The sequence below is a fragment of the Hyaena hyaena genome, unplaced genomic scaffold, assembly GCF_003009895.1.
Source record: "Hyaena hyaena isolate Hyena2069 unplaced genomic scaffold, ASM300989v1 scaffold_432, whole genome shotgun sequence".
Taxonomy (NCBI): domain Eukaryota; kingdom Metazoa; phylum Chordata; class Mammalia; order Carnivora; family Hyaenidae; genus Hyaena; species Hyaena hyaena.
In genome coordinates, this window is record NW_024081063.1 from 332,707 (window position 1) to 346,195 (window position 13,489).

The following is a 13,489-nucleotide window of genomic DNA, read 5'->3' on the forward strand; positions in this document are numbered from 1 at the left end:
ACAGTCTCTCATTAAATACTCTTATCAGCTTACAAGATAAGTAGCAGGATCCTATATAGCTAGGTGTCCCCACCCTTTATCTTTCCTATCTGCATTCTCAGGACTGTACGGACATGACTTGGGGTGTCAGGTTGACCATTAATAAGGCAAATCCCTGTGCTCCTCACAGGGTTTGAGTAACAGGTTGCCGATGTCCCAGCTGGTAAGTACCTGGGCCACAACTGGAAACCCCTCCCGCTGGGTACCAGCTTGGCACCCGGACTGGGGCCTAGCGCCTCCCAGCGGCCGGCGCACGCCCCGCCCAGTCGCAGGGGATTGGCCACCCGAGCCCTGCCAGCTGAGGAGGCGGGGCCGTGCCAGCCGAGGGGGCGGGCCGTCGTCCGGTCCCGGGACTGGCGGACCCCGCGAGCAGCTCTCGAGGCTGCCCGGCGCTCTGGGGCTGCAGGCCAAGGCGCCGCCGCCCGGGCGCTCCCTTCCAGCATGCTGTGGCGGGGCAGCCAGGCGCTCCGGCGCTTCTCCACCGGCCGGGTGAGTCTGGCCCCGGGCGAGCCTCCTGGCTCTCACCGGGACTGCTTTTCCAGACCTCCGGGCGGGAGGGCCTGGCGGCGGGGCTGGGGCTGGGCAGCGATATTCAGGCTTTGCTAAAAGCCAAGACAGCGTTTTTAAAACTGGGAGACTGCAGAGAAGGATCCGGAGAGGGTCTTGAGTATGGCTTGTCAGGCGAGCCATTGTCTTGTCCGGGGAAGGGGCTGAGGATGCGGCTTTTGAACGTCTGCGGTCTGGCTGGGATTGACGGGGTGGGGGACAGTCACTTGGCAAGGGGGACAGGGTCAGCTTCCTTTCCTTCTTTCCTTTCAATGATGAGATCCCTGGCTACGAGATGGAGCTGAAGTACAGGACCGAAACCGTTTCTGGAGAATAGTATTCAGGTCAGCGGCGTGGTTCTGGGCGGCCTGGGAGGTGGGAGCACCGGCATTCAGGGTCCATTCAGATTATGACCCTTGGAACTGGTGGCTGCAAGTTCATTTTTCCCGAGTTGCAGGCGGCAGGCGGCAAGATTGCTAGATCACCAGGCGCTGCAGAAGCAGCCACCCTGGAACATTGTTAAACTGTAGCGTAAGAACAGAGCTGTGGCCCAGCCCCGCGCCTTGGAATTGCATCAGCTCCTCCAGAATGGAAAGAGAGCAGACACGTTGCATGTGACCTCGGGGGAGAGATGCCTCCCTGCATCTAGGCAGACTCTAAACTGTTTAGGGAAGAAAAAAAAAATCATGTCATGTACATCATCTCTTTTCTAGGAAGTACATGCTTCCTGGTCTGTGAAAGAACTTGTTTTTCTATTCCTCTTCTTTGCCAAAGCCATATGTGCGTGTTTACAAATCCAGACCTAAGAAACTTGAAGGCAGAGAGAAGTCTTGAATAGCACCCAGAGCCGGCAGAACGTTGCATACGTGGAAAAGCTTTTGTCTCCCAGACAACCCCAGATAATGAGGATTTACTTTACCCCATCCAGTCCTCGTTATTTGGGGGAGTATTCATCCTTTAAAAAAAAAAAGAAAAGAAAAGAAACCTGCTCTTGAAGAGCCTTTGCTTGCTCTGGACTGCTCCTTAGCTTTCTCCTGCCACGTGGCACCTGGGAATATGGATTGAATGTCACAGAGAGCAAGGGCTTGTGCCTGCCTATTTTACTGGCCTCCTCTATCAACACCTCTCACTGAGTTGTCTTTTTTGGAGAGCAGAAGGAAGTCTCAGAGAATGAAAAGATTACAATAGTGGGGTTTACGTAAGATTTCAGTATTAAAAGTTGAACATCCCAGGTGGCAAATGACATAAACAGAAATATACATGTGGGGAAGCACCAAGCACGGTCAGGGGTCCGGGTCTGACTGTACCCAGGAGGACATGTGAAAGACCAGTGACATCTGGTTGGGAAGATGACAGGTTCTTCCATGGCCAAAAGGAACACATGGAACAGCTGAAGTGTGTGAGATATTTTACTCCATAGAGAATAGGGATCAATCCTTTGGACGGTATTCTATTAAGAATTGTTCAAAATCAAACATGGCTAGGGGGGCCTGGGTGGCTCAGTCAGTTGAGCATCCGACTTCAGCTCAGGTAATGATCTCAGGTTTCTGGGTTCGAGCCCCACATCGGACTCTGTGCTGGAGCCTGTTTCAGATTCTGTATCTCTCTCTCTGACCCTCCCCTGCTCATGCTCTCTCTCTCTCTCTCAGAAATAAATAAAACATTAAAAAATTAAAAAAAAAACAAACAAAATCAAACATGGCTAGTGGGAGCATAAAAAGGTACAGCCACTTTGGAAAACTGGTGATTTTTTATAAAGTTAAACATATACCTATAACATGATCCAGCAATTGCACTCCACATATTTACCCAAGAGAAGTGAAAACTTATGTTCACACAAATACCTATTTATGAATGCTTATAGAGGCATTATTCATTATCACCAAAAAATTGGAAAAAACCTAAATCTCCTTCATCTGGTGACAGGATAAACAGTGGATAAATCCATCCCTACATGGGAATCCCACTCAAAAAAAGAAAGAGGAATGAACTACTGGTGTGTATAATAGCATGGATGAAACTCAAATGTGGAAGATGGACACAAAAGGCTAGGTATTATGATTCTGTTTATCAGACATTTTGGAAAGAGTAGAACTATACAGCGATAGAACAAAGATCAGTAGTTTTAGGGGCTGGAGATAGAGGAAGAATTGGCTATAAGAGATATATGTCTTTCAAAGGGCATGAAGGAATTTGGGGGGGGGAGTGAAGGAACTATTCTTTATCTTGATTGTAGCAGTGGTTAGGTGACTGTCAAAACTCACAGAACTATACATTGAAAAGGGTGTATTTTACTGCATGTAAATTATACCTTCATCTTTAAAGTGAAAAAATCACACAGTGCTTTTGAGTTTGGTATTAAAGCAGAATGGAAAAAAAAAAGAATGACAAGAAATTTCTTAGAACCTAGCAAAATCCAGTGGGAAAGCTAGTTTATAACACTTCCTGATAGAATTGATTTTTCCACTCTCTGTCTTAAAGAAGTAGACACAGAAATATTTAATGATTTTGGCTTAATCATGTGGCTGGATCTTTTTAACTACAGCAACTATACATAGCAATGAAACCCTTTATCTATTAGTTAGCGTCATGCACTCCATTATCTTGCCTGGTTCACTGTTCTTTAATTTCTCCCCATGGTGCGGATTATTTAGCCTTCATATGTATTTGGCACTCTGTAAATTAGCTTCCTCTGCCAATGTCTGGGACAAGTCTGTTTGGTGGTTCTGGACTCATGGCCTTAGTCTGGAACTTGAGGTTACTTTATGATCCAATTTAAGAGGTTGGACCCCTCCTTACTTCTTGGAACCAAGTACTGGTTTATACCCTAACTCTAGCAACCAGGTCCTTGTTTCTAAATTACCTGATCCCCTGCTTTGGCCTCTAGTTTGTTTTTAGGACCCTCAAATTCAACTTCATACCATATTTTAATTGTGCCCACACAAAAGTGGCGCATCCTCCCTGCTGATTCTAGCACAGTCACCCCAGTGTACACCAGTGAGTGTACATCAGCTAACACAATGTACATCAGTCCTCAGATCATCCTTGGAGAAATAAGACTAAGGTAGAATATCCCAGTCTGGTGTTTTGGAATTATGCTAACTCATTAGAAACGCACTGATCATCATAAAATCCGAACATGTCTCAGTGTTGGCAACTCACCTTTGTAGCCTCGGCGTTAGCATGAAGCTCAGAAACCGTTTCAGTGAATGTAGCATTTCCAGAAATACTGACATTTCTTTAGATGCTGTCTTTCTAGAGGAATGTGGAATCCGGAATTGAACTCCAAATAACCAGGTGACAGCTGAGTACTGCGTTACATTTGAATCAGCTCAAGCTTCTTGACTTTTTTGTCTGCTAAGAGCAGTATTTTAGAAGTCTTAAAATATTTCGAGCTTGTAGTGGCGTGAGGCAAAGCCAGATTTTCAAGATAGCCAACATGTCGGTTCTAATTCAAGCCCAGCATAAACAGTAGGATTTGGAGAGGGAATGCTTATAGAGCATTTTGATTTTTTTGGTGAGAATAAATGAAATAGTTATGTATTATCTGCAGGCAAACTGTGCTATTGTTACAGAGTTAATCTGTTTGTTTGAAAATATTTGTTAGATGTTGAAGCTGTAGACTCTTTGGGGATAGAAACTTTGGCTGGCTCTGGGAAAGAATTTTTAAAGTCAAAGCTTCATTGTTTTAATTATCAGCTCAATTACAGGGAACATGTGAACCCATATGCTTTTAAGTTCATGCCTAAAATGGGATGTTGTCTACGCCTTTAGTAGAGTGGGAAATAAGGGGAAATTGTTTCCTCATAATCAAATCTTCACAGTGAGGCTTAACTAATTTAGAATGACTTTTTAGAACATTAAAGAATCCTATTTAGAGTGAAGGAAAAAAAAATCTAAATCCAAGTACTGAGGAGCCAAATTCTTTTATTTTTTTAAAGGTTTATTTATTTTTGAAGGGGAGAGAGAGCATGAGCGGGGAAGGGGCAGAGAGAGAGGGACACACAGAATCTGAAGCTGGCTCCAGGCTTTGAGCTGTCAGCACAGAGCCCCGATGTGGGGCTCAAACTCATGAACCATGAGATCGTGACCTGAGCCGAAGTCCGGGGCAGAGCCACCCAGGCCCCCTGCGGAGCCATGTTCTAACAGGGAGGAGTGTGCACGTGAAGTCATGACCTTCTGATTACTGTCTCTACACTCACAATCCTGCATCTAAACTGCGGCTTTTCGTCACTGTCTTAACAGTCATCATGTCGACGTGTTACCTTAGCTTTGCGGAAGGTTCCATTTTGGGGGAATTTACAGGAGGTATAATTGCTTAAAGAGAGTTCTTTAAAACTACAACCCCCGCTTTGGGGCAGCTGGGTGGCTCAGTCTGTTAAGGGTCTGACTTCGGCCCAGGTCATGATCTCACCACTCGTGGGTTCGAGCCCCGCGTCAGGCTCTGTGCTGACAGCTCAGAGCCTGGAGCCTCCTTCTGATTCTGTGTCTCCCTCTCTCTCTGCCCCTCCCCCACTTGTACCCTATTTCTCTCTCCCAAAAATGAATAAATGTTAAAAAATTTAAAAAAACAACCCTACAACCCCTCAGCACTACTCGTTTATATGGTGTCTGTATTTCTTGATAGTGCTCTATCCTATTTCCTACATCAGTGTTAATCTAAAAAGAAGAAAAAAGAGATGGGTTGGTGGGAGTTCATTTTTATTACTTTATTTCTAAGTGCATACGTAGGGTTTGGAGTCAGAGAGACCTGGATTCAAGTCTCACCTCTCCTCCTTTTTTGCCAATATGACCTTGGGGATATAATTGACACTTCTGAGCTGTGGTTTCTTCATTCATAAAATAGTATAAAATGGGAGATAATCAAACATAATAGTTGCAATGATTAAATGAAATGAAGTGATGTGCAGGCCTTAATTCTTTACCTGAAACCTGAAGGACAGGGGCACCTGGGTGGCTCAGTTGGTTGAGCATCCAACTTCAGCTCAGGTCATGATCCCTCAGTTCATGGGTTCAAGCCCCACATCAGGCTCTGTGCTGACAACTCAGAGCCTGCAGCCTGCTTCAGATTCTGTGTCTCTCTTTGTCCCTCCGCCACTCATGTTCTCTTTCTCTCTCTCTCTCAAATTAAGTAAATAAACATTTTTAAAAAGTTTTGAAACCTGAGGGACAAAATATTTAGGGATTCAGAATTACTCACATTTTAGAAAGTTAATGTGGTACACAGTACATTACATATAATTCACAGCAGGGTCTGGGACAGTATCTGTAACCAAACACATTGATTTTTCTGCAGCAAAAAATACAAATATTCATATAGTCCTTAAAAATATGTTAAATAAAGATTATAAATAGGAATATGTCAGTCCAGATCAAGTTTGAACCCAAATAGAATGTGCACAAACTTACAAGAAACCTATTGAGGAGTAAAAAGGATATTCCAGGGGTGCCTGGGTGGCTCAGTCGGTTGGGCATCCGACTTCGGCTCAGGTCATGATCTCACAGCTCCTGAGTTCGAGCTCGCGTCGGGCTCTGTGCTGACAGCTCAAAGCCTGGAGCCTGCTTCCGATTCTGTGTCTCTTTCTCTCTCTGCCCCTCTCCTGCTCCCACTCTGTCTCCTTCCTTCAAAAATAAACATTAAAATAAATAAATAAAAACAAAAAGAACATTCCATTAGCAATCCAGGTTTTGAGGCCTGAGGAGTTTGGGCCACTTAACTCAGGATTTTGGAATTCTGGACTATATAAAGAAACATGGAACTGTGTATAGGATGTAGCAAAACCTCTAAGAGATAATTGTAGCTTTTACCAAAACAGTCCTGTGTCAGATACTGCATTGAGCCTCTTAACATATTAAGTCATCTACTTCAATCACAAATGTGTGAGGTTGATGTTATTACTCCCATTTTACAGGCAAAGAAAAAAGACAACAGAAGTTCGTTGCTTGTTTAAGGCCACGCAGCTAACCAGGAGTGGCACTAGATTTTGGCCTCAGATAGTTTAGCTCTAGGGTCTGCTTGTGGCCCCTGTGTTACACCACATGTTAGTTCTCGGCCTCAGCATGTTAGTTGAGAGATAGTCCAGTTCTTTCTATGTTGCAGGGCTGTAAAAGCATGATTATATTGATAATGATCTTGCTCAGAGTTAAATTCCTTTGAACTATGAAACTTACCTTATTTGTAAACATCTGGCTTCATTTCACTGAGGAGTTGGCATGACTTGTAAAATACATGCAATCCCGATGATTATGATGAAAAATCAGGGGAATTAGAGCAAAGGGGAAAAGAAGAATATGTGTGATATTGTTTTCACTATTTATATATAACGTAGCCTAGGTTCAGTGTGTGCCAATAAAAATTTTATTTTGTAGATCTTTGTATATTTCTTTCCTCAAGTCATCTTGTGTGATTGAAAAAAGAGTGTTTATTATCCATATGTCTTCTAACCATTCCAATGTCTGTCATCATTGAATTGTTTCACAGGCTTATTTCAAAAACAAGCTGAAGTTGGCACTTATTGGTCAGAGCCTCTTTGGACAGGAAGTCTACAGTCACCTCCGCAAAGAGGGCCATCGAGTTGTGGGCGTATTCACAGTTCCAGACAAGGATGGCAAAACTGACCCTCTGGGTGAGTGTATCTTGGAACAGTGGGCCCCAGCTCAGACCCCTTATGCCTTGTTAGCATTTCTAAAGTTCTACCTCTTTGCTACAGCTCCCAAGGAACCAGACTACCTGCTCACCCTTGGGTTCTGACACAAGCGCTCTGCCTATTCAAAGTCTTCTCAAGTTAAGTCTATTTGCAGACTCAAAAATTCTCCCTTGTCTGTGGGCCCCAAGACAAAGGTGCAGGCTCCTATTGTATTAAGAATTTCTCCACTTACCTCCAAGGCGCCTCAGAGAAATTTTCAGGCATATGTTTTTTCTGAACTACATTTGTGACTTTCCAAAGGTGTTATGGAGTATATAGAATAATGTCTTATGCAGAGGTGCCAGTGGAATTGAAGGGCGGACGACATCCAATAATAGAAATTGATGTGCGGTCAAATCCACATATAACTTTTGACTCCCCCCGAACTTAACTAAAAATAGCCTACTGTTGACCAGAATCCAGAATGAAGTCTTACTGATAACATAAGCAGTTTATTACCACATATTTGGTATGTTATATGTATTATATACTGTAGTCTTATGATAAAGTAAGCTAAAAAAAAGAAAATGTTATTTAAAAAAATCATAAGGAAGAGCAAATACATTTACAATAGTATATTTATTTTAAAAATTCACATATAAGTGGAGCCACATGGTTCAAACCTGGATTGTTCAAGTGTCAACTATAGTTATGTTGAGGATGGATACAAAACACGGAGCTAGAAATGATCTACAAAGTGTACAGATAGGGCATAAGAATGAGCAACTAGCTATCTTGGCTTATAAATAAGATCTTCAGAAATCACTGGAACAATGCAACATATTGGTTGGAAAACAGTGATCAGTGATAGTCCTAAAATTGTATCCTTTTTCTTTGGAAGAAATAGCTCTGGGGTTTATCCTATCTTGTTACTACTTTTATAAATATTATATTTTAACACTGTTTTTCAAGAGTCAAGCTAAAAAAAAGTTGAGTCAAAGAGCATGTATGCATATATGAATTTAACCACTTGATTTAGAAATTATCCTTGGGAGACACCTGGGTGGCTCAGTCAGTGTAGTGTCCATCCGACTCTTGATTTCAGCTCAGGTCATGATCCCAAGGTTGTGGGATAGAGCCCCATGTCGGGCTCCATGCTGAGCGTGGAGCCTACTTAAAATTCTCTCCCTCTGCCCCTCCACCCCACTCCTGTGTGTGCGCTCTCTCTCTCTCTCTCAAAGAAGAAGAAGAAGAAGAAGAAGAAGAAGAAGAAGAAGAAGAAGAAGAAGAGAAGGGAGGGAGGGAGGGAGGGAGGGAGGGAGGAAGGAAGGAAGGAAGGAAGGAAGAAATTATCTTTGTTTCAGAAAAAGGTTATCCCAACCTGGGGAATTCTGAGGGAATCTGCCTCATGGATTTAGACCTGGCTCCAAAGGCAGAAAGGGACAGATTCCTATTACTGGGACTACGTTGCCTATCATTAGCTATACGCAGTAGCCTTGTATGGGGGATATTTGGGAGGACTCATATTTGGGATATCAGATTGGCTGTTGAATCAGGGAGACCCCAAATAATATTGACTTAAGTAATATAGAAGTCCATTTCTCAAGTCTGAGTTGGCCACTGGAGCTGTTGTGGCAGCTCTATATCACGATGCAGACCCTTGCTATTTGTTGTTTTGTTATTGTCAACACTGGACTTCCATCTCATGGTGGAAGATAGCCGCTCTAGCCCCAACTGTCCAGTCTGCATTCTAGCAAGCAGGAAGGGAAAGATGGGAAGCAGAAGGCAAGCCTTTATCCAGAAGTTGCACATATTATTCCCACTTGTATCCCACTGGCTAAAACTTAGTCACAGACCAAATCTATTTGTAGGATAGACAGAGAAACAGATTTTATTCAGGGTGGCTATGTGCTCAACTAAAGTAGAAGAATCTTTGCTGAAGATTGAAGGGGGCAACTAGCAGTCTCTGCCATGTACATGAACTTCAGAAGAATTACAAGCATGTGACTCTTAAAACTCCTTTCAAAGTGTGGCCTGGGAAGCTACCTTTCCTTTCTAGTCCTGTGGCCAGGGCCTCCTTTCCATTGGTCATGGCCATTTGGGCTGCTAGTAACATAGAAAGAAAAAATACCAATCTGACTTGTAGAGTAGCCTGGGATGTGGTATAGCATATAGTTAACAGTGTATGTTCTGGAATGGATCAAGAAGATGTGGTTTAACTATACAATGGAATATTACATGGCAATTAAAAAGAATGAAATCTGGCCATTTGTAGCAACATGGATGGAACTTGAAGGTATTATGCTGAGCGAAATAAATCAGGCAGAGAAGGACAGATACCATATGTTTGCACGTATAGGTGGATTAGGAGGAACTTATCGGAGGACCATGGGGGAGAAAAGGAAAAATAGTTAGGGAGAGGGAAGGAGGCAAACCGTGAGAGACTCTTGAATGCTGAGAACAAACTGAGGGCTGATGGGGGTGGGGGAGATGGGAAGGGGGGTGATGGGCATGGAGGAGGGCACTTGTGGGGATGAGCACTGGGTGTTATATGGAAACCAACTTGACAATAAACTATTTAAGAAAAAATAAATAAATAAATTTTTAAAAAAACAATGTGTGTTCTGGAGTCATGTAATTAATCTGGCTCTGCCACTTACTAGCTGATGTTGGGCAAGTTGCTAAAACCCACTAAGCTTAGTTCAACAGCATCCATCTTATGTGGGTTAGATGACTTAATGTGTATAATGTGCTCAGCCCTGTGCCTAGTTCATGAAAAGGGATAAATATGACAGTGGCTAACTACTCTTGTTATCAGAATAGCCAACTAGAGTAGCTGAAAATAGCCCTGCGGCAGCCACAAATCAATATGGAAGAATCATAGCCTATCTTAGTAAAGTAAACTTTTAACATGAAGATTTCTAGGTGTGCCTGGGTGGTTCAGTTGGTTAAACATCTGACTCTTGATTTCAGCTCAGGTCATGATCCCATAGTTGTGGGATTGAGCCCTGCATTGGGCTCTGTGCTGACAGCATGGGACCTGCTTGGGATTCTCTCTTTCTCTCTCTCTGCCCCTCCCCATTTGTGCTCTCCTCCCTCCTTCCCCCCACCCATATCTCAAAATAAATAAACTTTAAAAAAATGAAGACTTCTAAGCTTTTCATCCTATTTTTCTTCCAGTCTAACCTTGCACAATTTTCTCCCAATTTCACATTTTTCACCACCATTTATTCATTTTCCTATCATCTGAAAATGATTTATTTACAGGTTTTTGAACATGTTATGAATATTAACATTTTGTGAACATTATTATACTGGTCTCTCACATTCTTTCAAGTGTATTGATCAAGGCATCGGCTTGATGGCCAGATTCTTTCAGGACTCACTTAAGATTTGGGATTATGCTTTCTGGTGGAGGCATCATTCCAATCAAAGTCAATGAAGGCTGATCCAATGGGGGAGAAAGGAAAAGGAGCCCAGAAATAGAGATAAAAAGCCTCACTTAAAGCTTTGAAAAAATTGCCTAAAGTGTAGTTGCTTTGTATTCTTGGTAGAAAATAAATGTATATACTTAATATATGTAAGGTATATAGTTAGTAAAATGATATTTTATTATGGATAGACATGAGCTAGTGGTACTGGCACTTTGGAGGGCCATTCCTTTTCCACACAGAAGTAGATGGAGCTCTTCCTTTGGGAAGAGAGAACATTTTCTACAAGAAAGAGCCTCAAATCTTCTCCAGTATAGCAGAACCCTCACGAGGAGCATGCATTCTCCATTCTTGGCCTCTCTCTTCCACTAACTTACCTGATTGGTGAATTTGGGGGAAGGAACTAGACAATAGACAAGCCCAGCTCAGCTCAAAAACATTCTCTCTTCCTCACTTGGGATCTGCCCATTTGGTGGAGAGAATGTTCTCATCTATAGTTTGCTTTGTAATAAAAAAGACTTCCCTCCAGGAAACAGGCATGGGAAGGGACTCATGGTTTTCTGTCTGTGCCAGAGGCTGAGTATGACTACTCTGAGTGCTGATGTAGCAGCACTTGGCTCCAAATCTAAAAAACAAACAAATATTCTTTAAATGGCTATATAAGTAATAAAAGTATAATTTTTATCTGTGAAATAAAAAGCTTTGGTTAAAATTTTGAAAGGTTGGGGTACCTTGGTCGCTCAGTTGATTAAGCATCTGACTCTTGATTTCAGCTCAGGTGTTTGTGAGTTCAAGCCCTGTGTCTGGCAGTAAGTGCAGAGCTTGGTTGGGATTCTCATTCTCTGTGTCCCTCTCACCTCTTGCACACACCTGCTCTCTCTCTCTCTATCTCAAAATAAATAAATAAACTTAAAATATTTTTTTAATGTTATGGAGCCACAATTTTTTTTTAAGTTTTGCTTATTTTTGGGGGGAAGGGGAGTAGAGAGAGAGGGAGAGAGAGAATCCTAAGCAGGCCCCATGCTATCAGCACAGAGCCTCATGTGGGGCTCAATCCCATGAACCATGAGATCATGACCTGAGCTGAAATTAAGAGTCTGATGCTTAACCAACTAAGCAACCCAGGTGCCCCTAGCCACAAACTTCTGAGTTTAAATATATTAGGCCTCAGATATATAAGTAAAACATCACATTAGACAAATGGATGATCATGATAAAATTGTAACAGGTAGAATTCTTGTCATTATCTAAATTGTTCATTGCCATGTTTTATTTGTCAATGTTTCATGAAGCTGGAAAACTGCAATGTGTGAATCCATAGCCATATAGACTTATGGCCAAATTTTTTTAATGAAAATAATCTTCTCTTTTGTGCTCAGCTTTAGCTGCAGAGAAAGATGGGACCCCCGTGTTCAAGTTCCCCAGATGGAGAGTCAAGGGCAAGACCATAAAGGAGGTGGCAGAAGCCTACAAATCTGTGGGTGCTGAGCTAAACGTGCTTCCCTTCTGCACACAGTTTATCCCCATGGATGTAATTGACAGCCCAAAGTACGGCTCCATCATATATCACCCCTCCATCCTTCCCAGGCACAGAGGAGCCTCTGCTATCAACTGGTGAGAATTACTATAATTACAGAGAAGATGGGCCTATTCCCATCTTCTATTTTTTTACCTAGGGGATCAAGGAACTAGGTGTGTTTGAGCAGTTGTGAGGCCCTAATTGATTGCTACTATTGTGTGAACTCCCCTGAAACGTAGAGGTACTGCATGGGCTAGACAGCATTTCCCAAGAGTAGTCTATGGGTTACTGGCTCCATTGAATATAACTAAGTAATTGAGCAAACAAAGGTTTTATAGTTAGACAGGTTTGGTCCATGATGTATTTCTTGATCACAGGACTTCTTAGAACCTATTATAATGTGCTTTAGTGAGAATATTATAATCTTTAAGAGGGAATCTGAGTACACAATGTTCCCAAACTTATGTGACCATAGAACTGTTTTTACATAGAGCATCTCCAGTACTTGTCAGGAAATGCTGAATTACCTGAAACTATCTTCTTTGTTTTCTGTCTTCTGTTCAATTTTAAGTTTCTTGAGGGAAGGGGCTATGGTCTACCATTTTTATTGCTTAAGTACACTTTTCTACCTTCTCTCCTTTACCTATGCATCTCCTTGGTATCTCTCAGTGTCAAGTTATTAATTAGGCAGGAAACTACACTTGGTTTAAATGTGGTGAATAACGCTTCATTGTATTTGGCATGAATTTGGTTTTTTTGTTGTTGTTCTTGTAAATGGTAATGTGTGGTTATCTTTACATTTAAACTTGTATTTTTTCTCACTTCACATTTCTTCCATATGCAGAATCACTGGGTCAAAGTATATGGATGTTTTCAAGTCTCTTGATAACATAATGCCAATTAATTCCTCAGTATTTCTGAAAAGAGTGATCGATTGATTCATTGACTTAGATCTTGCTTGATTAGTAGCTCTAAGATTTAAAAATTATTTAGGTTATAAGCATGGTTGATGTCGCTATTAGGCTGCTCTCCGATATACTTTTATATGTATTTGTCCACATATTCAGCTTATTGGTTGTATTATAAGCTCTTAGGGCCAACATTTTCTTTTTTTTAAAGTTTATTTATTTTTAGAGAAAAAGAGTGCATGCATGAGTGTGCACATGAGTGGGGGATGGGCAGAGAAAGAGGTAGACAGAATCTCAAGTAGGCTCTGTACTGTCAGTCCAGAGCCCCCATGGTGCTTGGTCCCATGGACTGTGAGATCATGACCTAAGCCAAAATCAAGAGTGAGATGCCCAACCAAGTGAGCCACCCAGGCGCCCCTG

General features: G+C 42.2%; 1 protein-coding gene across 2 annotated transcripts in view; it reads left to right on the plus strand.

Moving 5' to 3' along the window:
* The first annotated feature begins 408 nt into the window (after nucleotides 1-408).
* The window catches only part of ALDH1L2 (aldehyde dehydrogenase 1 family member L2), a 61,206-nt gene continuing 48,125 nt past the window's right edge, over nucleotides 409-13,489 (plus strand). For both annotated transcript variants that reach the window (XM_039252883.1, XM_039252884.1), the window contains exons 1-3: nucleotides 409-528; nucleotides 7,067-7,211; nucleotides 12,022-12,256. In XM_039252883.1, coding sequence (XP_039108814.1) covers nucleotides 481-528; nucleotides 7,067-7,211; nucleotides 12,022-12,256 — 428 coding nt within the window. In that variant the 5' untranslated portion in view covers nucleotides 409-480. The remainder of the gene's footprint in view (nucleotides 529-7,066; nucleotides 7,212-12,021; nucleotides 12,257-13,489) is intronic.